At 40.6% G+C, this 26,790-nt stretch overlaps 1 protein-coding gene across 1 annotated transcript in view; it reads right to left on the reverse strand.

Moving 5' to 3' along the window:
* Positions 1–16,690, reverse strand: part of ADPRHL1 (ADP-ribosylhydrolase like 1) — a 29,422-nt gene extending 12,732 nt beyond the window's left edge. The window contains exons 1-3 of the mRNA XM_018562253.1: positions 16,477–16,690; positions 9,742–9,906; positions 3,318–3,443 (exon numbers count right to left, since the gene is read on the reverse strand). Of these exons, the coding sequence (XP_018417755.1) occupies positions 3,318–3,443; positions 9,742–9,906; positions 16,477–16,690 (505 nt within the window). The remainder of the gene's footprint in view (positions 1–3,317; positions 3,444–9,741; positions 9,907–16,476) is intronic.
* Between the last annotated feature and the right edge of the window lie 10,100 nt (positions 16,691–26,790).

Raw genomic sequence — 26,790 nt, forward strand, 5'->3', positions numbered from 1 at the left:
TTATACCTTCAAGGCTATATAATTTACAAATCTTTACTTGACTTCATTTTTATCAATGGCATCCCCTTCTTTTTCTTTATTCCTTTTATATTTCCTCACTTTCAACAATTCCATATTAAATAGTCATTCCCTGTTAATCTTGGGTCCAATTTTTATCATACATAATCAGCGATACACATCTGATTCTTTAAATTCTAGCCACTTTCCCCATGTTTGAAAAAAAAAAAAACAACTTATATTTATCCTGCTTCATCTTCACCAACTCTTCCATCAACCTAATTGAGTCCAGTTTTGCAAACCACTCAGAGATGGAAGGAATTTTAGTTGTGTCCCAATTACTCAGGATCAAAGATTTGGCTGCATTTAACATATGGGGTATTAGGGACTTTTTGTATACCTTAACCGATTCTGTTGTGAGATGAAATAGGAACACCCAGGGATCTATGGGTAGCTGTACATCACAGATTTGCCTGATGGTATTCCTCACCGTTCCCCAATATGGTCTTATCTTAGGGCAATCCCACCATATATGTGCAAAAGTTCCCTTCGCTCCACATGCCAGCCAACAACATGATTCATTTGTGTAATGTATCCTTTGTAATTTCTGCGGGACATGATACCACCTTGTTAACAGTTTATAGTCTGTCTCCATTTTTTTTACATCTATGGTTGTGGCGTAACTAAACTTAATATTTTTCTTTCCTCTTCTTGTGTAAGCGTAAACATACATTCCCTTTCCCATTTTCTCAGGTACGCAGGTGTTGTTGCGCTTTCCTTTGTAATAATCGCTTTATAAAAAAGTGAAAGACAATGTTGTGGTGCCTGTTTAGCTCCTAAGATGGACTCAAACTCTGTTAATTCACTACCTGTTCTCAAGGGTTTAGGTAAAATTTGGATAAAATGCTGTAATTGCTGATATCTCCACCAATCTAACGCATAGGTTCCCCGATTGCTCCCTCAATTCCTGCAGCGAACATATTGCAGTTCCTGACATAATGTCCTTCACTTTTAGACTAGGCAACTTACTCCAATTTAGATATGCAGAATCAGATTTCCCTAGCGGGAAATACTCATTCCCCGGTAGTGGCATAAGGATCGAGTTATACAACCACCCATATCTACAGCATAACCGATCCCATGTCCTTAAAGTTGATATAGTAAATGGTAGTGTATTTGTGGACATATGTCTCTTTGATGGTGGTATCCAAATCATCCCCGCAAGGGTAGTTTCGCTTAATACTGTCTCCAGCAGCACCCAGCTTTTCTGTCCTATCCCGAACGTCGAATCCGCTATTCTAATCAGTTGGGCCGCTAAGTGGTAAATCCTGAAGTCAGGAAGGGCCAATCCTCCCTCTCGTCTCGTTCTGCTCAGGGTATTCCCTGATAATCTCAATTTCCTATTTTGCCATATATATTTAGATATAACCTTCTGCAATGTTTGAAAAAAGGTCCTAGGTATCTCGATAGGTATCATCTGGAATACAAATAATGCTTTTGGGAGGGTCATCATCTTTATTGCATTAATTCTACCCACCCATGAAAGCTTCCATAAAGAGAAGGATGTTAAATCTGATTTAACTGTGTTTAATATCGGGATATAATTAGATTGGTATAACTCCGTAATTCTAGGTGTTAAATTAATTCCCAAATATTTAAGCATCCTTATCTTCCATCTAAAAGGAAAATAGGAAATCAGCGCCTGTCTTTCTCTTTCTGGCACTGTTATGTTTTGTGTAATTTTCAAGCAGTTTGTAATTGTGGATAAATCTACAGGAAAAAAAAGAAAGCCTTTTAATATGCATTTTTACTGCTACAATAATATTCTCACCAGTCATTTAGTTGTTTATTTCTTCTCCTGTCATGAGATATTCTTTCTGACTCTGCATTTAGTGAATGATTTAACACACCAGGAGCTTTAACTGGAAGAAGATATCCTTCTACCAGCTCTGTAATTGTATGTGCCTTGTAACTTGCTACTCATAGGATGTGCCAAGCCAAGAGATTAAAGGATTTCTGGCGAAGCACGTGTTTGGTTCATAATATTTTTGTGCAATGTGTAAGACTTACTTTGGTCTTATTCGAATAAAAAACAGATAGACATCCTTCATTAAAGGCAGCAATTATATTGATCAAATATAAATGCATATGCTCAGAAACCCAAAGATTACTTACCTATAGAAGTGTGAGTGAAAGCTTGGGCTCCATACACTTTGCACTTTTCTGCACCTCCTTAACCCCATTCATTATAGTTATTCTAGAGATGGAAAGTTGCATACTACATAGCTGGACATGAAAATGTTTGTCCATAGAAAGAATGTGAGTCCTAGTGAATAAGTTGGTGGTGGAGTTGATGTGGTCCAAAGTTTACAGTTTCTACCATACATGATAGTCTCACAAGCTGTAGTAACATTGACCTTTTGACAGGTCTCATTGCTCTTTTGACTAGGGAGGAAGTGTGACACAGATAATGACTGCTTGCAGCTACAGTGATTTGGGACTTTGCATGGTCTGCCTGCATACTTAGCACAAGGACACATCTACCCAATACAGCCTCTTTAAAGTAAATCTTATCTGGCAGCAACATGAAGAGTTCCATTCTAGCCTGTTAAAAATATCACTTGCCTAGGGACTGTGCTGATCTATTGACTTCTGAGCCATATATCTGGAGCAAGTACTTATATTGGGAAAGTCAAAGTAAAGGCAAAAGTTCTTATTTGCATATTTGTTCTTAGTCAGTGACCCAAAGCATTGAAGCCAGAGGGTGAGCATGACAGTAAAATAGCTTCTTTAGATTAGGATCCCACCCTCATGTTATTTCTCAAGCCAGATTTTCTCTACACGACCCTTGTGTCATTCCCCCCTGATGACAATGTCCAATTTAGACACAACGTTATTGGTTTACTAAAGGAATAAAACATGTTCACCTTGTAAGGGAATTTTCACTTGGCTCAGTGTATATGGTGAAAATTTACTTTGCAAAGAATACCCAATGACATGCAAAACAAAATAAAAAACAAGGATTTTGCTTGCACATGATTGGATGATTAAAGTCAGCACAGCTTTCCCGCATTCACTAAACTAAGAGAAAATTTGTCTACTAAACATGCTCTACTCCATGCTCAGCCCCATAGCTTCTCCGTTGCACATCTCCGTACCCACACTTTAACAAGCTGTTAACCCTTGCAGTGCTGGGGTAGCCCCAAAGCAAGGGTTAATTTCCGAAAATCCTAGATCCTTCTTCAAATAACCAATGAAACTCAATTTTAGCTAAGCAATATTTGATGTATTAGTTCCATGATTTTATGAGTACATGTTACCTGTTGGATGGTTATGAGTCATTCTCCCACATTCAATGCTAACTTCAATCAAGGTCTCCAGCCTTTCTGGTTTCCAGTATTTCATTCCAATGCACATGGCTTTAGTAGCTGCTCCAAATCCTGAACCTAAAACAAACCAAAAATACGATAGTGAATTGATATTTCATCAAGGTAATACAAATGTCTAAATTCAACTAACTATTCCTTTTGTTCTGACTGAAAAATATATTTCACCTCTTAAAGCTGTATGGCCAAGAAAAAGCCTGGTAATAAATCTAGGCCATCCCAAATGTTTGTATTATAATTTACAAATACAGAATTGCTCTTTGTAAATGGACTAGATTCATGTATGTATTGCTTATTACAGCTGAAATCCATATAAAAAAAATCCATGTATCACAGCAATGTATTTGTTTAAAAAATAATTACTATTTATTTTAAATTACTGCTAGTATAGTATCCAAATGTGCCTCTGTTAGTTTTTTGCAATCATCTTCACAAGAAGAGTGGAAAATGCTGCAGTTAGAGCTAATCAAAGCTCTATTGCCTTGCACATTGGTGTCATCCTAACATTGTATACAAGCTTAAAAAAAGGGAAAACAGAGATTACCTCATCAATGTGCTGCTGCTCTGGCATTGTCCAGTAAACAAGCTGGGGGTAGGCAGGTGAAACCCAAAAAAGAATCAGGTGCAGGGGTGTCACTATAATGAGGCGTTTGCCTTAGGCGGCATCTTATTTGGTCATGTGGGGGGGGGAGAAGCGGCAGGTATGCCTGCTGTCCCCTTTCTGGCCAGAGCGTCCCAGGTTGCTAAGAGCTTTCACCAACCTGTGATGCTCTAGTGGGCGTCTGGCCCAGCTCGTGGCAAATAGTGATGTCAGTGAGCCCGGCGGGAAGCCAGATGCCACCCCCTGTACCGCCCTAGGAAACATGCACCACTCGCAACCCCCCACATAATGTGAACCATTAGCACATCACTAATAATGTGTATTATAATAAATTCCTGCAACATGCATTATTAATAAATCTTAATACAAAAAATGGCATAATCCTCTGAGCTATGCAGGACAGCATAGGACTCATTCCTCTCCTGTCATTGGACAGTTTCCCACACTGCTGACTAGGCTCCTCCCCCTGCATTGACGTCAGCATTCAGCTCGGACACCCCTCTCCTACTCAGCATTTCCCGCACAATAGGGCCCCTCCCCTGTGATGATGTCTGCTTTCTGCTTGGGCGCACATGGGACAGTGTCAGGTAACGCTTACATGTTGGTAGATCTGAAGTCACTGAAGTTACTGCTTTTTTTTTAAATAAATTCTTTATTTCAAGGTTTTTCATCTTTTTCCAAAAAGTATAAGTACGGGTAATACAGGTAATAACAGCATGACACAGATATAACAGCATATTCTGTGGTTATAATGTCACCATCGTAAGAAGCGTACATAATAGCCATCAGTAACTATTTTAAGTCTCAGCGGAAGATACCCATGTGGAATGGTCAAACATACCCAGAAGCATAGGGGTATCGCGTATAAACATTAGGTAGTATAAAGTGCATCTGAGATTGGTGTAAGTCACCGTATAACTGCGCGGGCCCAGGTGAAACCAGGGGACCCCGCGTCAGTGCCATCCCCTCTATCTTCCACTGTTGGTTATCTAAACAGACCACTGAGATATTACCAGAAAGGAAGGGTAGGGTAGAGGGGGCAGGGTAAGCCAGCAGTGGGAGAGAAAAAAAAAAGGGGGGGGGGAGCAGAGCAGGTAGGAGGAAAGGGCGGTACAGAGGTATAGAGAGAAGAGGGGTGGGAAATAAGGTCAGTGGGCCAGTCCCCAGACATCCATCACTGCGTGCTCGGTCGCTTCCTGCCTCATGGGGGAACCCTATAACATGGCATGAAATTCGGATGTCTGCGTAAAAGTGGTCCAATAGAACCATGTCCTGCAGTGCTTGGCTTGTTGGCCCCGTCCAGACCAGACCAGGTCCTCCATTCTCTCCACCTCTCCAACTTTATGAAGCCACATGGACATCGTGGGCGTCTGGGGTGATTTCCACAGTGCCGGAATACAACAACGTGCTGCGTTCAGGAGGTGTGGGAGGATAGACGCCTTATAGCTTTTCCTGGGGAGGGAGTTGTGATGAAGGAGAAAAAAGGCTGGGTCCGGAGGGATTTCCCTATCTGTAAATTTGCCTAGTAGGGGCTTAACTGAAGACCAAAATGGGGTCACTCTGGGGCAGGTCCAGAATATATGGAGTAAATCTCGCGGAGCTTCCTGGCAGCGCCAACAACTGTTGGAGTTACTGCTTTTTAATATGAGGTAAGAGATCAGCCCTTGCTCCTTATTGGGTCTAAGCTTGTCCTATTCAGTGTCATTAGGGCTTTCATTGGTGTACTATATAACAGTGGATTGGTAGCTTTGTGTTGATTGCAAATTGGTTGATTGCCACACGAACTCCACACAGTAAATATCTTTGGGCCTTTCTATAGTATACCAGCTCTGAGTAAGGGGGAAGCTCCCCCGAAACGCGTCAGACAGTTGGTCTTCTCCGGGACCCGCTCTGTATTCCCATTGCTCATTCCGCTATACCTCTATGTGAGTAGTTTTTATTACTTTTTAATTCTCCATCCAATAAACGTTAATACACTAGGAGAAGGCGCTATTTGTTTTATTTTGTTTTATATGTTTTGTGAGGATACTTCCCAGTGACCTTGAGGACGGCAGCCTTCTCCCTCAACATCCGATGTTGAAGAATTGTTCATGCTGAGCGCTGTTGTGTACTACAATTTTTTACCTCTGACATATGCATGAAGACCTCTAACCCTAATAAGTCACCTCGAACCTGCTTTTATACACTTGTTGATAGGGGCATGGCATAAAATTAAGAACCAAATACCAACTTAATAGCTGTTCTTTACTGTTTCTCCCACTTTGGGTTAACTCTTGTGGTTATAATGAGGTGTGAGCCTATTAATATGAAATATATCTAGCTTGAAGCAAATGCAACCCTTCATTTAGTTCAGTTTGCCAGGTCTCTTCAAAATTCCAAAAACCAGAGATCTGTTAATCTGGGTTTGTAATCTTTATAGCTCTTAGGCGAAGCACTAAAACCTAATAGTTTATCTAGAGTTTCCGCTGGACCTGCTGTGGACTGGGATAAATTACTCCTTTATGAGAGTGTCGCAAATCGCTAATGCATGGTAATGGCTTTGCCCAGCTCAGCTAATCACCTAATAAATTAGCCATTGAAAGCTTTATATAAACACAAGCAGGGCCTGGGAGAGTTAATTACCCAGGTAACCCAGCAGTCAAAAGTCAGAAAACTGAGTTAAAATATCAACTCAATTTGGAATTTGAGAGTGATATTGTAAAATGAATGGCACAAATAGCGGTGTCTCATCGAGACAGAAACAGACATAGCAAAAATAGTCCATGTTGGATATGAATAGTCAATTATCCTCTTAGCTATGAATTTAACCGTTTGGAAGGAACAGAGCAGGACATCGTAAAGGCTCATCCCTCCTGCTCTCCCTCCCTAGCCCTGCCTTAGGGGCCGGCTCCTTGACACCCCCTAGAGAGCTGACAAAAAAAATGCTGCGAGCAGCTAGAAAAGGCTCTTGTTTTGTAACATCAAGAAAAGGAACTCCTGCAACATCAAGAAGATTGTATCATCCAGGAAGAGTTCCCCTTTAATATCTGGATATCATCTGTGCAAGAGAGCCATTCAGACCCCTCTGCTGTTTATTGTACTGGACTCTGTCAGAACTCATAGAGCCAGGACTGTTAAGTATTCTCTTTTTATTCCCTTTTTATTATTTTACTGTTGTTATATATTTTATATCTCTTTATTAATATCTTATTCTGTATAGTTTCCCGCACCATTTCTTTTAAGGGCGGTCTTAAAAATTGTTAAGCTTATCTCTATGCTCTAAATAAGAACTTAAAGTATCCTTGCCTCTGTGAAGAGCGCTTCTGTATACTGAGACCTGACATATTCCTGTCTGAAAGGACAGCGGTATCATAGGCTTTGTTTAAGTGTTTTGAATTGTCACAGCATTTGCTGGACTCGGTCCGTGTTTTCCGTCAAAAACACGTGGTGGCAGCGAACGATTGGTTCGTAAAGGGTTAACTGCAGGGTTAACCAACCCTAGTGACGATCACATTCAGTCTGCTGGCATGAGATTGTTGTCCTACGTTGTCCCCGTGCGTACGTCACAACACTGACCACTAAAATGTAACCAGAAATAGCACCTACAAAAATGTATGTAATTAACAACTCAGAACTTTTTAACTCTACCTACCACAAAGAAACTCCGAACCTTCAACAGAGCATTGAAAACATGCCCCTGTGTCAACTCAGAACCCTTTGTATTTCTGCAACCACATTCATATATTGATGTCATCCTTAATCCCCTCCCCCCACCGATTCCATAGACCAGATGCTTACAGAACCCAAACCTGACAAAAAAGTGATATTGTAGGTATATGCACGCTACGCAAACGACTGGACTATCAGAAAGTCCCACAATATTAAATGAATTTACTTAATAGTTCCACATTGAGAACACAAATGATATTCTCACCTCTATAAACACATCCTGGAAATCTGTCACAGCAACTTCATAAAGAAAGATGATGTTAAAAATATACCATCAGTTGTACACCTCACCACATATCTCCTATCTCATGGGACTTAGCCAATCACCTAAGTGCTTAAAATGTGATTACTCACCAGCCTTTTGGACATGTCCTAAAAATACAATGCTTCTGGAGGATAATTGTTCAGAATACTATGAATCACTTAGTGAACTATTTACTGTTAGCAGAATGGGCAGCATTTGGTATGTTGGACTTACAGGTAATAAGAATAAATAAAGGTTGTAAAAAACTGCCAGGAAAGCAACTCTGCAAAAATGTATATCATGAGCCTCAAACACTTGGTCTGTTTGTAAGAAATGTGTTGTGCAAATGCATTAGCTTACGAATATACATGGTATTGTATAGATTTCTTTGTTGAATATATGCAGTACTGGATGCAACATAGAACATTCAATTCTAAGAGATATTACCCTTAGAACATTCAATCCTAAGAGATAATAACCTAAGAACATACAGTCCTAAGAGATAATACCCTAAGAACATTGGATCAGAAAAGAAAATACCCTAATAACATAAGCTACCACTTTCACACTATGCAGAAAACTTGTTTTCAGTCATTTCTGTATTTATGCTCTAAATAGCACTCATATTATTTGATTAATTCTCAATAAAAAAAGTTTAATTCAAAATAGAAATAGATTTTTTTTTGTCAATCTTGTCATTTAAATGGCATAAGGTCTCGATTTTACATTTCTTTGTATTGTTGGAAATTCAATAAAAGTTTGTGAAAGTTAAATGGCAGAACACAGTCTGGACACGGATCAAGTGGCAGAGTGGCACCAGGATTAGCACTTCAACACTGTGCCTGGGAACACAAACCAGCAGATGTGCCTTGTAGTGCAGCTGCTGGTGTGAATGCAGCCTAAATGGCAAACCAGGGTATGGACACACATTGAGTGGCTCTGCCCGCGATTTGGACCTCTGCTCGATGACAGTTTTACTCACCAGACCTCCTTGAAGTTTAGTTCACTACCCCTGTAATATAGCTTTTGAGAACATTCACAGATAAATATGCATATCTTTCAGGAATATTTACAACTACTATTTCTCAGTACACAGGTGACTTCCTTGTCATCTGAAAAAAAAATCTGTCATAATTAAACCAAGTCTGAAGACATGAGGAAACACCAATTTAAGCAGCAATGTAGTCATGGAAAAAAATTACTAGTACTTACATTTGTCCTGATATTAGCTTACACAGAAGATTAGGAAAAGGAGGCAAGCACCAAGATCCATTCAGGCTTTGCCTCAGTGCACATGTGCAGGTTGTGAAGAGGACAAAGCCAATTGATGGCTCATCACTGTGCTGCGATTCCTTTATTGTCCAATAAGCAAGCTATCGGTGTGTTCTTTACCAAGCTGTGCTTCTCATGCTGCACTGGAGGTCACATAGCTGGCTGTGCTGTCTAGTTGGGGTGCTGGATCACAAAGCTAGCTCTACAGAAAATGTAGGTATTTTGGATGGTAAAACCATTCCTGTGTATGCTGTGCATTTATCTGCTTGCCAGTGGCTTGACTTTGAACCTCTCTTAGCCTGTAATGGTAGCACAGAATGTTATAAAAGCCTAATGTTCAATGCAGGGTCAGGAATCTTGCATGCATACTGTACAAATGATTTTCAGTAGCTCTTTTACATAATGTGACTTTTTAGTTTAGGTTTACATATGCTTTAAGTCTACTTAGGATACATATACAGTATATTGCACACTGATCTAAGTCGTAAATATAAATATGTAGCTAATAGAAATAACAGTTGTGAAAATCACACCTTTTTCATTGAATGGGGTATGCCACGCAAGTAAGTAGTTATCTGGCTTTAGATGGGAGCATCCTTCAATGGTTGCTGGGTCTGGTCTCCGTCCCTTTAGTTTGTCCACTGTATCAACATAGTGCTTCACCATTGCACGGTAAAGGTCTTCCAAGCACCAGTAGTCTGTAGTGAAGTAAAAACAATTTCCAGACACAACAGTATTAAGTAATCAGAAATATTCAGTTCCTTGACTTATTTAGAATATTACAGTGTTATTGTATATATACGTACTGACATGTCTATATACTGATAGGGGACAGCTCAAAGAGACAAGTGTGATGTATAGCAGCTTTGCTAACTCCGATAGCAGTAACACTTAGGCCATGTAATTTGATGGTGGGTTATATGTCATCACAAAAAAGCAAAATAAAAACATTGGCCAAAATAGAAATACAATTTTTATTTACTTAGGCTTTATTGTGCTGTCTAGCTGTTGCCAGGTCCCTCTCCTTCTGTACACTGCATGCATGCATTTAGTATACACAGAGGGCAAGTGGTAGCACAGAGAGATGCCATTTGTTTTGCTTGGGTGAAAATTTCAAGGCACTCCTGAGGAAGCCAGAAGGCACCTTGGTTGAGAAAGGCTGACGGTGCTAATTTCTGTCCATGCAAATCTAGCTTGGTATACTATGTTTTCCTGAGTGTAACACAAAAATGGGAAAGCAAGCTTTCTAAAATTAAAAGGTAAACTTTCACTACTTTATTCTATAAGTGCTTATTATCATTATTATTGCTATTAGTTGTATTAGATAAAGATAAGAGATAGAGTAACATATCTTTAGGTGGTTTTTGTAGTGAACTGAAGTTTTAATGGATTTCAGTCTTTGTACTGTTCATCAACCTGGCAATTCTTATCTTTCTAACCCTGTCCAAGTTTATTTTCAGATAACTTGCATTCCCTCTTGGTGAATAGTAAAACTAAATTTAGGCCACTCTTGGCTGAAGATTAGACAGTGGCATTAAAGCAAGTGCCCAACTTATCAGACAAAAGGCAGAGAACATTCCGGGTTCCGTATATATTTAGATTTGGAAGAAGTGATAACATGATACCTGATTACAGCACGTCTTTTTATGTTCTCTACATTATGCATATATAGACCTTCAATAATGTCTCCCAATGACAAATAATATTTAATATTTTACAGCATCAGTAAAAATACATACAGTGGGTATGGAATGAAAAATACGACCTATAGCATCCACTCCTTATTGTACAGCTTTTATTTCCTGACTGGCATAAAAAAGTGGACATAGCATATAGTCCGTTGCTTTGTTGAAGAAAATGTATTGTGTATTGTGTGTACTGAAACCTGTCTAAGACACCACCTCCTATATTCGTATGGAAACATAACAATAATATATTGTAGTGGGACTTTTAAGATGTCACTAAGACAAATCGACTAGTCTTAAATAAATAAAATAATATTTTATTTCTATACATTTTACAAATGTCATAAAATATTTTAAATCACTCAGATTGTAAATGGTTATATACTGTATACAACACATAGATATATTCCTATCTATGCACCTTCTATAACACATGGATCGGCACAATTGACATATTTTTAAAGGAATACATAATCTTGACTTAAAGTGATATTAAAGTCAAAAGGTTGTTAAACTATTTAAAATGCTGATTAGATCCCTTACAATAGATTCTTTACTTCTCCAAGCTAATACATGGAGTGCTGCCTGTATATTGCTCTGTCCCTTGTAATCCAGTACTGGACAAGAAGTTCAGCAAAGATAAGCTGAAAGAGTTGGCGCTGTTTGAAAACATGATGACTATTATATTTGCATATATGTATATATTGTTATCAGGGGCCTGCACTATGGTAACAATCTCACCAAGCTGCTGTGCTAAAAAAGTGTACAATTCACACCAATTAATATTGCAGTGCAATTTGAAAAATATATATATGTATATAGATATATAGGGATATATGTATGGGTTGTATATGCGACTTTCACATGTCATAATTTAAGTGATTCAAATTATTTTAAGACATTTTTAAGATGTATACAAATAAATATTCTTTTAGTTCTTATTTTTTTTAGACTAGTTGATTTATCTTATTGACACCTTAAAAGTCTCATAGTATTATATCATTGTTGTGTTTCCTTAGTGGTTTTGTACAATTTGTATAATATTGCCAATATTAAAAACGTAGAATGTTTAAAAATATACAGTATATATTTTCAAGTACAAATAAGATATTGTATATTAATAGTTTGTAATATTTTAGCCAGAAGGGGGAGCTTTTGGCTCACCTATTTACATCTGTTTTCCTACAGTCTTGTTTACAGATTTCAATAGTTCAAGCTGCAATTTACACACACAAATGGATGACTCATCACAGTGATTAATTTCTCATTGCATGGTTCAGTCCATTATCAAAACAAGCAATTCATCTGTTGTGCTAACTCTTCAGCTAATCCCTGGGGCTCTTGGAATCCTCTATCAGATATAAATGTATATTGGCAAAACCAGTTGGATTCATGAACACTTGTAATTGTAATTTTACCCTAATTGTAATTGTAGCCGTTACCCTAAGGAACCATCATTTTAAATAATGTCAATTCTAGCCACAACTTATTTGTTAGTTTTAGAGCAGAATAGGGAAGAGTCACAGCCTTAGTTGTCACAAGGACATGAAGTAATGGAAAATCTAATTATTGTTAATACTGACAACAACACAAATATATTTTTAGTAGACATGCTGAAGTTGGGCTTTACAAATCTCTTTAATATCCCAACTCAGCTTTTATAGTGCAGTGCAGCTCTAGGTAGGAACACACTTCACTTGTAAATGTATCTAGATTTTTAGAGAAAACACCTTGAATAAGTGATTCTATTGCTGTCTGTATTCCTGCTGGAGATTTCACTTCATGTCCCTGTGACCACTGTCTCTGAAACAGAAAGCAACGTATCTGGGAACACCTGTCACCACTGGAAACTAAAATAAGGTTCTAACCTACTCCTGCTATATATTGTAAACCCTCATTGTTTGCATTGTTTATATAATAAACCAATACTTACTACAATACTTCAGAAGAAACAATACTCCAGGAGAAACATTAGGTATCTCATTGTCATGGTTTTTGGCAAAGGATGTATACTGCCATATTACTGAAATAGTGACCAAGGGATTGTTTTACTATAGTATTAGTTTTAATCTGTTACCAGCAAAGTTTCAGTTCCTAATTTAATGTGCTTCATTATTTGTATGGTTTTATATTACTCCAGTGTTGTCAATGTATTCAGAAAGGCTTTGTAAACAAGGTAAGCTTGTGTGTGGCCCTGGATGGGCTTCAGGATGCTCAATAATTGTTTACCTTCTAGACAGCCATATATAGGTTCCAGTAATAATATATAAGTATAATATGTTAACACACGGCACAACAAAGATTACTGTATAATAATATATAATATTATTATTGTATGTAAGAGGTGCTGTGTTACATTGCTGTTCCTTCCAAAGCCCCACTGGCATAATTCCATATACTTGTACAGGACATGACGCCATCCTCCTGTAGCCCTCTGTGTCTTGCTAACAGCTGTCATATTTGCAGCAACTACATGTTGCCATGTTGTTAAATTGATACATTTTGTTATGACCAATATAAGACATGGATTAAAGATTTATTGTTAGTAAGCATCAACATAATAGTGTAATCGATTGTATGCATACATTGATAACTTGAAGAGCATAGTCTATTCAAGCCCAGTTCGTGCTCAGACCAATGTTTAGTAAAGTCACTCTGAACCAGCCATTCTCAACCAGGGCAGCTTCCTCATGGTGCCTTGAAATGTTGTGATGGTAGAAATCTAATGTGAAGGGGACATTGTTGTGAAAGGGAGGATTCAGATGTGACAGGGAGGATTCTGGTGTAAAAGGAGAGCTCTGATGTGAAGGGGGAACCCCCCCTTTTTTGTGTGTTTTTGTGTGGGGTCCCCCTTTAAAAACTTTCTGGTGTCAGGGATTTCCTGTTAACATTTACCATATTTACACCTCACTGTACAGTAGCATGGTGGTCAATGGGAAGAATTTCCACCATTACAGATAGCAAAAAAGATCATTGCTGTCAGTGGTTACTTATCTGAGAGGAAGAAATTGGGTATCTAATCTAAACAGGGTATGTGCATATTAGACCAAAAATTGATTTACCTTATGGCTTCATTTACACTTTTCTGTATTAGTGTGCTACATTTACAAAATCCTACTTTCTGAATCTTTGGTATGATTTTCAGCAAAACACCATCTGTAGTGATAAATTACTACACATGTAAAATACACTGCACTACAACTGTACTGCATGAAACATGCACATAAGTGAATGTAGCCTGGGTTAAATGTCTAATAATAATTGTGATAATGAATCTGAACATTGTTAACTGATGTATATTTGGAAACTCTTTGAGGAGCTTTGTGATCCCTATAAAGTTTGAACCACCATATGAAGTACCTCTGAACCTATAGCATCAAGCATCAGCAGTGCCTACAGAAGCTCTCAAACGTTTGTGCAGTGTAATAATGTTGCATCAAGTATTTTATCCATTCTCCTATGCATTTTCTGTGAAAATGGATAGAAAACAAATTACTTTTCTCATGTTCGGTAGGGCCCCTAAGTTTAGACTGGGGAGCTACAAGTTAAGCATCACTTCTTTAGATATCGTTGTGTAGTATAGGATCAGCAGTGAGGACCAGCATTTGGTATGTTCTAAACCAGAAATAGTGCATAAAAGTACAGCTGAGCAAGTTAAGTACATTTTATAATGGATTTACTGTATGTAGTAATGGAAAATGTGAACATAGTAGTTAACACCAAAGTATTCTTATTTGTTTTCTTCATGCATTTAGTCCATTTATGCTTACTGGATATGCTGTAGTCCTAGGTTCAGCGCCTACTTTTAGCATGGAGATCACATGTTGCCCCTGTATTTATGTGGCTTCCCCAATACAATCCAAAAATATAAAGACAGGTTTATGGCCTTACACCATGTCAATATGCTTGTGCAACTAAGGTTTTAGATTTGTTGTTCAGAGAGCATACAGTGGTAATATGGTATCCGTTTCTATATGAAAGATCTACATGAAATAAAAAAAAAAATGACAATGTTCTGAGACATACTCTTCCTGGATACTGGGAAGGGTGCTTCTCCCTTCCTTATGGTTGGTGCATACATGCCTTTTCCTAGGGGCGTCTGTACACTTTTCGCTACTTGAGACCCGGAAGGGAGGGGAGGGGGTGCTGGTGGTGCACATAATGGGGGGAAGTTTTTTGGGTGCGGGCAGTGCACCTTACTGGGGGGAGGTTTGCACGGTACTGCTGTCGGCGTCCTGTCCAGCTCACTGACGTCACTGGTTGCCAAGAGCTGGGTGGCACCCCAGCCAGAGCCATCACTCTCAGCTCCTGGCAACCAGTGACATCACTGAGCTGGGTGGGATGCCAGCCAGAGGGTCACCCACAGCTCTGCCTTCTCTCCCCATCTAAGCTTAAGACTGCACACTAATATATGGGGAAACGATTATATTGTATTTCACTAACGGATTTATACATGATCACACATCACTTGACATTGAAACTCTGTACCCAGCTTGTATTCTATTGTTATCATTACCTTTGGTAAAGAAAATGGTAATGTTATACATTTCTTTTTTTTTTGTAAATCTCTTGCAGTCTGTAATTTTTTGAGTGAAATAGCTGAAAAAGACATATAAATGCCCAGGTTATGGTGACACTCAGAACAAGGTTGCTCTGAATACGATGTAGTACGTGCAGCATTCTTGATACTTTGTTGATTCAGGGCTTGTTCACACCATGTCCGGTGTTTTTCTTTACACCCCACCACACATTTACTGTATGGCATGAACAAGCCCTAAAAGATTTCTGATAGGACAATTGCATTGCATCAAGAAGCTATCAAATGTGTACATCAGTGCTGACTCTCAGTTGTCAAGTACTCTAATGTATATTATATAATAAAATCATGTTTTTACTAATGCTATGCTTATACATTCCATGGATATAATATAATACTATCATAGGTCTTTGGAAGAGCTGTAAAATGAATGTGTTAACTTGACTGCACTTTAAATAAATATGCTCATACACTTAATCAGCATCACATTTCCTTGGCAACTGACCATTTTCAGAAGCAGATTATGTTTGTGAACCTTGCCTGCTTTTCATCTCTTGAATTCAGTACTCCATAGCGTAAGCTTGGAATGAAGAGTCAAAGAAATTACACAGCAGAGATACATTTCCAGTGTAAATACTAGAACGTACACAACTTTGTGTACTGGTGGCATAATTCAGGTTACCACAAGAGGGAAAGATGTTGTTGCCTTAATAACACACACCTTGAAGACAATGCCTTACCTGTGACACAGCAGAGATACATTTTCAATATAAATACTAGAAATTACACAACTTTGTGTACTAGTGGTCCTGGTGGTAGAATTTAGATAACCACAAGAGGGAAGGATGTTGTTGCTGTAATAACACACACCTTCATTGAAGACAATGCCTTACCGGTGACACAGCAGAGATATATTTTCAATACAAATACTAGAAAGTACACAACTTTGTGTTCTGGTGGTACCAGTGGTAGAATTTAGATAGCCACAAGAGGGAAGAATATTGTTGCCTTAATAACACACACCTTCATTGAAGACAATGCCTTACCTGTGACAAGAGCCTCTGCAGTGGCCATATGCATTAGGGTATTGTGGCTGATTGGCCATTTGTCTGCTGATAGCACCAGCTTGTCAATACCTCCACGTACTTTCAGTTCCTCCTGAATCTTTACACCTGAAGAACAGATTTCCCAGCTGAAGTTTCTATATCCCAAAGAGTCCCCGACTGCAGCCAGCAGCATAGCAGATGTGAACTTCTCCATGATTACAGGACCTTGCGCCTCGTACTCCTCTTTTGTCTGGCATCTACTGGGTCTAACTTTAGTGTCACTCTTTGGCTGGCAGAGCTTCTGTCCCTGACTATAAAAGGTAGTGCTACCATTATCAGAACCTGCAACATCCTCCCCTTTGCTGAACACATCTCTGCAACTGGACATTGTCCATTCACAGTACTAACAGAGTGTGCAAGCACAGACTGAGAGATTAGACACTGCAAACATAAATACCACCATGACTGTATTCTACCTAGGTGACTTTATCCCCTACTGAACTTAGTATTTCCTTTATGTCAAATACGCATGGGCTCTGATCACAGCAGTCACACACTGTATCATATCTTATTACCAAAAGCCTTGTCAGAGTGTTTTTGCATATAGCTACTGCTAGCAAGCAGTAGCTATATGCAAAAACTTAAAAAAAAAAAAAAAAAAACCTTTCCAAACAGGTTTAAACTTACCTGTGTCTTCGCCACGCGCTCTCGTCCGAACATCTGAAGAATCTCAGGTGGCCGCAAAGGATCTTACAGCGGGTGTTTGCGCAGTTCAGATGTTCAGCCGGGAGACAAGGTAAGTTTATGGAGCAGCGTGCACCCGCACAGACTCCGTGGGACGTCATAGGTGAGGAGGACAGAGGAGTCAGCGCTGGATCCGAGACCCGCATCAACACTGGAGGGACTGATGAAATCTACACTAAAGAAGAAGATGATCGGATTAAGAGGCATGATTTACACTAGTCCGTACACTAACATTGGGGGGAGATATCCGTTAATGTTCTTTTAATGCTGAAAAAGGTTAATGCCGAGGTCAGCACAAACATATCAGATGTTATTTGTTACAAGGAGTAGAAAAAGAAAGGAGATGATGTATTATAACAACAGAAACTGGAAAAGAGAAAAACTTACAAGTAAATGATGAATGATAAAATAGGAATTCAATAAAAATAAAGAGGTAACAAACGAAGGAAGGCATGGCAAAGAGGTGAAGTAAAGAAGATATGGAATGCAAAAAAAAAAAAGTTCTTAAAGGAGTTTTAAAGTCCCTTTATATACTGTCCTGTTATAACATCAGCATTGTAATATGAATACATTCTATATTTTTTTATGATAATACAATCAATGTTTACTTAACCATTTTATATAGCGAGTGTTGCCTTCTGTCTGCCCATCACTTTCCACATCTTCCTGGATTCCCAGTGTGCTTTGCAGCTCTTTCCCTGCTGATTGATATGATATAATCTCGATTTTTCAGGACTATATAGCCCATCATGAATTGCTTCCAGCAAGCAATAAAGATGCTACATTGTTCAGATGTTGGGTTATAGTTTAGAAGGCAGGCTCTGTGAATGGTGACACAAGGAAGTGCATATTACATAGTTTACATAGTTAGTCAGATTGAAAAAAGACACAAGTCCATCGAGTTCAACCTATAGAGATATTCACAGGGCTGAGTGAAATGGTGCCAGTGTATTGAGGAAGTACATCCTACGGGCATCTTTAATAAGTAAGTTATTTATCGCAAAAGTACATTTTCACTCCAGAGACAACGTACCCCTGTCAGGAGCCTTGCTTCCCAGGGGGTTCAGGGATATCTTGCCTCTCTGTTTTGAAAGAGGACCAAAGCACCCTTGTGCACTTTTTTGTGTTCTGTGATTTCACAGTTCACTTTTTTTATTCACAGGGGTTTGTTCTACGATGCATGCACACGGGATTTGAAAAAAAAAAAAAGAAGTAAGTCTACAAACTTCTAGATGGATTTAGTTATTAGGAGTGGGATAGAACTTATGGAAATTCAATATAGACATATTTATTTAATGTTAGATTATGAACATAGAAACCATTTAAAGCTGAACTCCAAGAAAACAAACAGCAGCAGTAGCAGCAGTACTAGCACTAATCGCAAGGCAGTCTGCGACTGGATAAGGGAAGGGGAGGAGCGGGGCCGATGAACATCACAATCTCTACCTCGTCCAGTCACAGAACGCCTTGTATTCTGTGAAAAGTGGGAAGGAGTCCACTGCAACGAAGAGAGAATTTTTACAGTAAGCAGCAGCCTTCAATTTACAGTATATGGAGTTAACTTATATGACTGTTGAAAATGACTGTATGAAAATAAGTTCATCTTTAACTGAAAAGCCGGAAAATGAAAAAAAAAAAGGTAAGAATCTGACTTTCAGGACTACAAACAGCTAAATACACAGATAAAATACATATAATGAAGGCATTTCACCTGCCAAAAGAATTGTATTATATGTATCTGTTCATCCATTCCTCAGCTTTGTATAGCTCTGCCACACCGCAAAGCCCTTTCTGGCAGGAAACAAGACCTGATTTTTCTCTGTGGCAGTTCTGTAACACATACAAGTTTTTTTTCTATTCCCCAGCCTGCAACTGGACAGTAAAAGGAGAATCAGCAGACTAATAAGTTATTTTCTCTATCACTGTGCTCTCTCCTTCTATCAGCATTTGGTTTATGATAGCATATAATTACTACAGTAGACCCGATTGGCTCCTAGTGCTACAAACTAAATAGTGCTGCTTCTTCCTCCCCCTCTCTTAACCCTGCTGTACAGAGGCTGATGTCAAGCCATTACACATACAGTGCAGTACAAGTGCTCAGACACCTCTACAGCTACTCAGATCACTTGTATTCAAAAATCCAGGCAATGCTTTAAAAGCTTTTACGGGTTATCAGTTTAGATCTAACCAATAATTATTGCTCTCACTTTGGCGTACACCTAACATGCAATGTCTGTGTCAGTATGTGCGTGGACGGGGACGGGGTCTTTTAAACAAACATTTTGGGGTGTTTTTATATTTATTTGATTAAGCTTTATTTTTTTTAAACCTTTTTAAAACATTTTTTACTCACCTTTATTGCTATCACATAGACGGCTCACAAGCCCCCATGTAATAGCACTTTAGTGGTGACAGGTCCTCTTTATTAGACCCCTACTATTACCTTTGGAGCCCACAGATCGTGCTTGATCAGCTTCTTCCCTGGCCTCTCAAAAACAACGTTGCTTCCGGGTTCATTCGGCGGTAAGGAGATCAGAGATCAGATGTTTGCTGGTCTCTCTCCCCTCTCTCTGCTAACACCTGCGATGGCATTCCTGGGGCTGCAAGGGGAGCAGCAGAGCTTAGGAAACATGGCAGGGGGTGTCGGCCGGGTTGGGGGGTGCACATGTCGAAGCCTCTGGAAGAGGTCAAGCAGTTTAACACATTTAAACAGACTCTCTTCTGCTTACAGGGGGCCCACTGCCGCAATGTGTGTTCAACACCTAGGCTACTGCACAAGGTTTGCAGTAAGCTGTCTGCTGTCCCTGGTGCCGTTTACGCCCCATGAGGTGGGCTGCTCATGTACTATGTGATGTGAAGTCCAGCCTAGCTGAATCAGCTGAGCTGGACTTCACATCACACAGTACATGAGCAGCTGGCTACCCGGGGCATAACCTGTCTGCTGATCTGCTCTGCATCAATAAAGGGAACCACCGGGCCAGCAGACAGCTTACTGCAAACACTGCGCCAAACATGCCGCCCCCAACGTGAATAAATGAGGCAAAAATCACAGGTGTCCTCATTGTAGGGACAGCCCTGATCATTATAATGAATTAAATCTAGTATTATGTGATTTGGAATAGTTAGAAGAGACCAGGATCAAATGGCTGCCTGTTCCAAAATGGGGTGAGAAAGGACACGCTGCTGGCGGACCTGGAGAGGATCCAGCGGCAGCGCCTTGGTGTCTGGAGGGATGGCGGCAACGCGTTTCGAAGAACAAACTCTTCTTTATCAAGCCGGTATGTAGGACTTGTAGGATTGTTTTTGGGTTGGGCTCCTACGGCCTTAGTGAACATCCGGGCTGTCCTCCTCGGTCCCGGCGGTGTGTGTCATTTTGCACTCACCACGCTCCTCACTTAGACCCCTTTAGAACCGCCTACCCCCTTGTCACTGAGGCTCGTCGCTGGTGGCCTGTCCTCCGCTCCCCTCCCGCACGGGTTGTTCCTCTGACACATGGTTCTATACTCAGGCACCACAGATTCAATGTGACCAGGGTATTCAACCCCTGTATCAACCACCACAGCTTTCACCCTACCAGTCCGGGACCACCAGTTTCACCCCGAAACGGCCGCCACCAACATATATCCACGTTAAAGACATCAAGCATCCGCACAACTCTTGGACACAATTTTTTCTCCACCAAGTGAACTTTTTCCACCTGGAATTCCACCCCACCACTATTCCAGAGTCCCCTGGATCGTCATCCCAACTCTCTGTCGATGACATTGCGCCACCAATTACTTTGCGGTGAGTTACTACACAACACACATTGATTCATGCTTTATGATCACTCAATTCCTTTATGCCATTTGTTTCCCGATCGGATTGCCTCTGCCATCATTCGGACAACTTGATACCAGCTACTTCCTGATCCATCCACCACCTGTCATCTTTATCCACCTCGCTACAAACGACAAGGACTCCATGATCACCACTCTGACCCTCATCGATGACATCACGCCACCACCATCCTAACGGTGAGTGGCTACATATCATTTTGTGAGTTACCGTTATTGATTTTTCACCTCTCCATTTGCTGTTTATATCCCACGTTTTGTCCTCTGCGCTACCAATTGGAAGTTTTCCGCACCACCATCCCTTGGATCCACCCTCGCCTATGCACCTTACTTCCACTCTGCACCGTTCATCCTCCACCCTTCTAGGCCCCCCTCCACTTTGACCCTCACCTCTCAGATAGGTGCAACTCAGTTGTGGCGCTTCCTTCCCTACCTTTTGTTCTGCTTTGAAAAAACAACGGACACCCCGGTCCGTACACACGTGAAGCAGCACACTGAGCTGTCCACCTCACTGTCCAAACCTCCATAAACCCCCCCCCCCGTAGAGCTTTGTGCCACAGGACAATTCTCCCAATTTTTCATTAAAACGTGTGACCATGTGACCGGTCACACATTCCACCGCTGTAAAAACTGGGTGTGATTACATTAAAATGTGTGCCCATGTGAGCGGTCACACATTCTAATGTAGTCACAAACTTTGATAGAACACCGGCTATGCTATGGCTCTGAGAAAAACTAGCTACATGAAAATGACCACCACTATTGCATGACAAAAGTGAGAGTGTTGCATAAACTGCATTGCATGGAATCATCTGAAAGATAATGAATGAGAGAGACTCATTTACCATTATGGTGTGTATAGTCATGTGTATTGTCCATGCATCATCCAAATATGAAGCTGCACTCCTGATGTTCCCTTCCTCGGGGTGATATAGTGACATCAAACACATAAAACAAACATGAATAAATACCATGGTAGATCCTTAGATGCAAGTGTCTATGTATAGCATTTTTATTGGCTGCACAATTTTTACCTAGTGTATACAGACGTGGACAAATTCTCTCACAATTTTCTCTGAAGTAACTTGAAACTGACCAAAGTAATGGGCATCCATCATTGTATATTCCATATTTAATAAAAATCAGCCTTTACTTTTGATTTTTGAATCAGATTATTATATTATATTTCAAATATAACAAATGAAAATTGCATGGACAAAAATAATGGGACCCATAATCTAATACTTTGTTGTACAACCTTTAGAGGCAATCAACACAAACAACTGATGCCTGTAGCTCCCAATGAGACTTCTTCACCTGCCAACAGATAGTTTGGCCCACTCTTCTTGATCAAGCTGCTACAGCTGTCTCAGGTTTAAAGGATGCCTTCTTCAGATCTAATGTTTCAGCTCTTTCCATAGATGTTTTATAGGATTCAGATTAGGGCTTGTAGCGTACCACTTCAGAATAGCCCATTTTTTGTGCTTTTAGATATTCTTTTATTTGTGGGTTTTCCGTCATTATCCTGCTGGTGGACCAATGACCTGCGACAGACAGGTTTCTAAGAACACGATGTCACCAGCACACTGGGACACAATAATGACAATATGCGTCAACAAATGACATTTGTTTGGACATACATCCCTGTGTGCTGGTGTCATCTTGTTCTTAGATTGATTGGAGCGGCGCCATCCGCAGTAATTTCAGCACCCATCTTACACAGGGGTTTACCGTTAAGGAGTGTGGTGGGATATCCATGAGACTGACTCTTGTATAGAGCCAAATGAAATCTCACCGCTCCAATTCCTTAAGGTGCCCACACACCTGCGATAATCGTACTATAATCGCGGGAAATCCCGCGATCGTACGATTATCGTAAAAGGTGTGTGGAAGCCGTGCGACCTCTACTACTGTAAGGTCGCACGACTTTTATCTTAGGAACATGCTCGAAAACCCGTCGAGCATTGTACGATGTTCGGCGGGTGTGTAGCATGTTCGTAAGATAAAAGCCGGATGTGTTGGTGTGCGCAAGCGCACACTGCCCGTTTGGCATTGCGGTCATCGGAAACCCCGCCCCGCAAGCCGATCATCGCAAGTACGATCTGCCTGTCGAAGATAGGCAGATCGTACGTTTTTTTAATTACCTTACAACCATCGCAAGACAAAAGTCTTGCGATGGTTGTAAGGTGTGTGCCCAGCCTTAGCCTCCATCAGGACTCCCCAGGTGCTGGTCTAATAGGTGCGTCCACCTTGGAACTATATGTGTTTTATAGTACTGATATTTTGGTCTATTCGGGTGAGAGGAGCCACTCATTTGTTATAGTTTGTTTAATTTTATATGTATTGATTTATTTGTTTATACACTTTTCTATGTATTCGCAAGAGAGTTTCATATTTTATTTTATACATTTCTCTTTTATCTTACACCCTGCACAGTTGACAGGGAGATTGCGGTTTGGTGAGATTGAGTTAAAATATTTGACTCTATTTGGTATGGAGATTATAACATGTATAATGGGATTGGTAGATTCTTTGTGCTCTACTGAGCCTTATACACCAGCCAGTTTAGACCCCGTTCACATTGAGCGATTAATCGCGCGGTAATTCCCGCGATATCGCGGCAAATTACCGCGCGATATCGCGCTCCAATGCAATCCAATGGGGCAAAGGGTCCTGCTGTCGCGGGTCGTGTGTCGCTACAGCAGGACCCTTTTTGGAACGGATTTAGCCGCGATTCAAGCTTGCTCAATGCAAGCTTGAACGCGACATCGCGTGGCAAATCTCGCGATGTCGCGCAATATGCAAATCGCGCGACAAACGCACGATTTGCATATCGCGCAGTGGGAACGGGGCCTTAGAGTTAACCTATCCATCAGCGAGCATTGCTTCCTGCATCTGTGTAGGGTGGAGTTTTTTGAACACATTTAAGTGAGATACTGGTCTGTATTTGTTACCTCTATGAATAAGCCTACGGGTGAAACATGCGAGAGGTTGTAACTGGTTGGGGGTGTGCAGTCCTGGCATTTGTTGCTTTATACACTTTTTTTCACTGTTATACTGGATTTGCTGTGAATTTTACTAAAGTCTGAAGTATTGGAATTCTCTGGATAGTGCGGTCTGTTTGTATTCTACTGACTCTTGTATGTTTTGCTCCAGACTTGAGATTTAATTGTGTCATGTAGAGAATAAAGGTACCCCCATGCAACGCTCTTGTAGCTTGTCAATATGCATTTTAGCAAATTCCACTCTGGCTTTTTTAATGTATTTCTTTCAATCGCAAAGTCTTCCTTGGAGCCTACTGTCACTCAAAATGAGACTAATGATGTACCTTGACCTTGGAGTTCTCTTTAATAGTTTTCCCTGGCACTTTGCCTACCATTCATGCTATCTTTTGCTTAATCTGGGGTCATTTTCTGCTTGTAGCTATGTCCAGGAAGGTTGGCTACACACTGGGGATGCACCAATACTAGTATCGGTATTGGTGCCAATACCTTCACCAATACTGGAACTTCAGGTCAGAAGGAGATTTACTCTGACCAGCAGTGCCGGGGGGGAACATGGAGTCGACTCGATGCTGATTGGCCAGGAAGCCGGCTTCCCAGCCAATCAGCCTCGAGCCAGCCAAACAGCATGGAGTCGGCTTGCTGGCCAATCAAGAAGCCTTCCTGATTGGCCGGGAACCCGGCCTACAGGCCAATCTACATTGAGCGGGCAAAACAGCCAGCTCCAGGCTGATTGGCTGGGAAGCTGGCTTTCCGGCCAACCAACATCGAGCCGGCCAAACAGCTGGCTGGAAAGCCGTCTTCCCGGGCCAATCAACATTGAGCCGGCCAAACAGCATGGAGCCGGCTTCCCGGGCAATCAAGAAGCCGGACGACGGGTAATGACACGGGAAGCCTTCTCCATACTAGCGGAAGTACCGATATCAGTACTCGGTATTGGCAAGTACTGAAATATAAATATCGGTACCCGATATCGAAAAAACGGTATCGGTGCAACCCTACTACACTTTTATGGACCCTAAACTACCTAATAATATTTGCAACTGCAGTCACAGGAACATCAAGCTGCTGGAAGATAGTTTTACCATGCTGGTCTATAATGTTCTTTCCGATCTCCTCAGATGACTCTCTCTCCCTCGCTTTAGCTGATCCATGTTCAGTGTGGTGCACACCATGATACCAAACAGCAGAGTGACTACTTTTCTTTATTTAAACAAGCTGACTGACTGATTATAAGTTTGAAGATGTGTGTGATACTAAATGCAGATAACAGTTAGTTTCAAATATTACTAGGATCCATTTAAAATCTTTTATAGGGGGTACCGTACCAGCACATCTGTCTGCTGCCTTTATATAATATGTTTGTAGAATAACCATTAATGTATCTTGTTTCACGCTTGGTTTGTTTAACTCTATGACATACTAAAGGCATACAGGTACACCAGAGGCGAATGCTTTTAATTTCCTCCATGTCCAGGAGGAATGAAGCATTGTTTCAGTGAGCTGTGAGGGTACCAACAAATTAGTCCATGTCTGTAGCAAGAATGTGTATTGCGGGTCATGTACACAGGTGTGTCAACCCTCCTCCACTGTCCAATTCGCTGAACCACTAATACTGTAAGTAAGCCTCCACTCAGAGAAGTGACATCATGCTGGATTTTGTGCTGATTCTACTGGCCAACATCTACATCAAACAAACATAATTTTGAAAAGGCTAACCTTGTACGAGACGGAGGTGTACACACGCCAGAACCGATTATCTCAGCATACAAGTTAATGGGAACAGAAAAACAGCTTGAAGCAGGTTGATGCAGTTTAGGTGTAGGTCATCACCTGTTAATTAACACTAAATTATATCAGAAGTGTTTTAATCTGATCTCAAATGCAAGCTGAATGCAAGCTGCATTTTCCCCATCAAAACTAGTCCTAAGGTTGGCCATACACTGCTCTATTTTTGTTGTTCAACCCGTGGGCTGAACAAGAAAAATAGAGCAGATTCCTCCATCAACACTAAGGGCCTGTTCACACGACGTCCGTTTTCTGTGCTGACCTGATCCGTACGCTCCTGCACTAAATATGCATACCAATGTATCCCTACGTGTTTTATGGGCTACAGTTCTCACGTGCGCAGTCCGTTCAGGTTACGACAGAAAAAATACTGCAGGTCACATTTTGTCCGGTCAGGAAACGCATGAACGCGCCGAAAACGCACCAAAACGGAAACGGAACGCAATGCAGCTAAGCAAAAAAAAAAAAAATTATTATTGCTCCACTTTTTATGATGTCAGAGGCAGTCAGAGTGGGAGATAGACAGACAGAGTGGGAGATAGACAGACAGGTTGGGGTAGAGGTAAAGACATGAACTGCAAACATTTGAAACATGCCCAATACCTTTCCATGGACATACGAGTAAAGGAAAATTTTTTATCTGGGTGAGCTAGCAAATCCTTATATAAACTCTAGAACTGGCCCTTGGAGTCCCGGAGCCTCAAGATTGGGTGTACCCAATAACGACGTCTCCTGCGAGCTCGTTCTATGCAGATTACTGTAGCCAGCAACATCAACATGCCTGCAAACATGTGATACATGTCTGATCACCAGCTTTACACACACAAAGGGAAGTAGATGTTACGAGAGGGCGGAAGTGACCTCAGAGGAAGAATCTGCATACTGACAGCCCCACGGTTTGAAAAAAAAAAATGAACTGTCAGCATCCGGACCGAAAACGCATC

This window comes from Nanorana parkeri, unplaced genomic scaffold (assembly GCF_000935625.1).
Source record: "Nanorana parkeri isolate BGI_ZX_2015 unplaced genomic scaffold, ASM93562v1 scaffold567, whole genome shotgun sequence".
NCBI lineage: Eukaryota > Metazoa > Chordata > Amphibia > Anura > Dicroglossidae > Nanorana > Nanorana parkeri.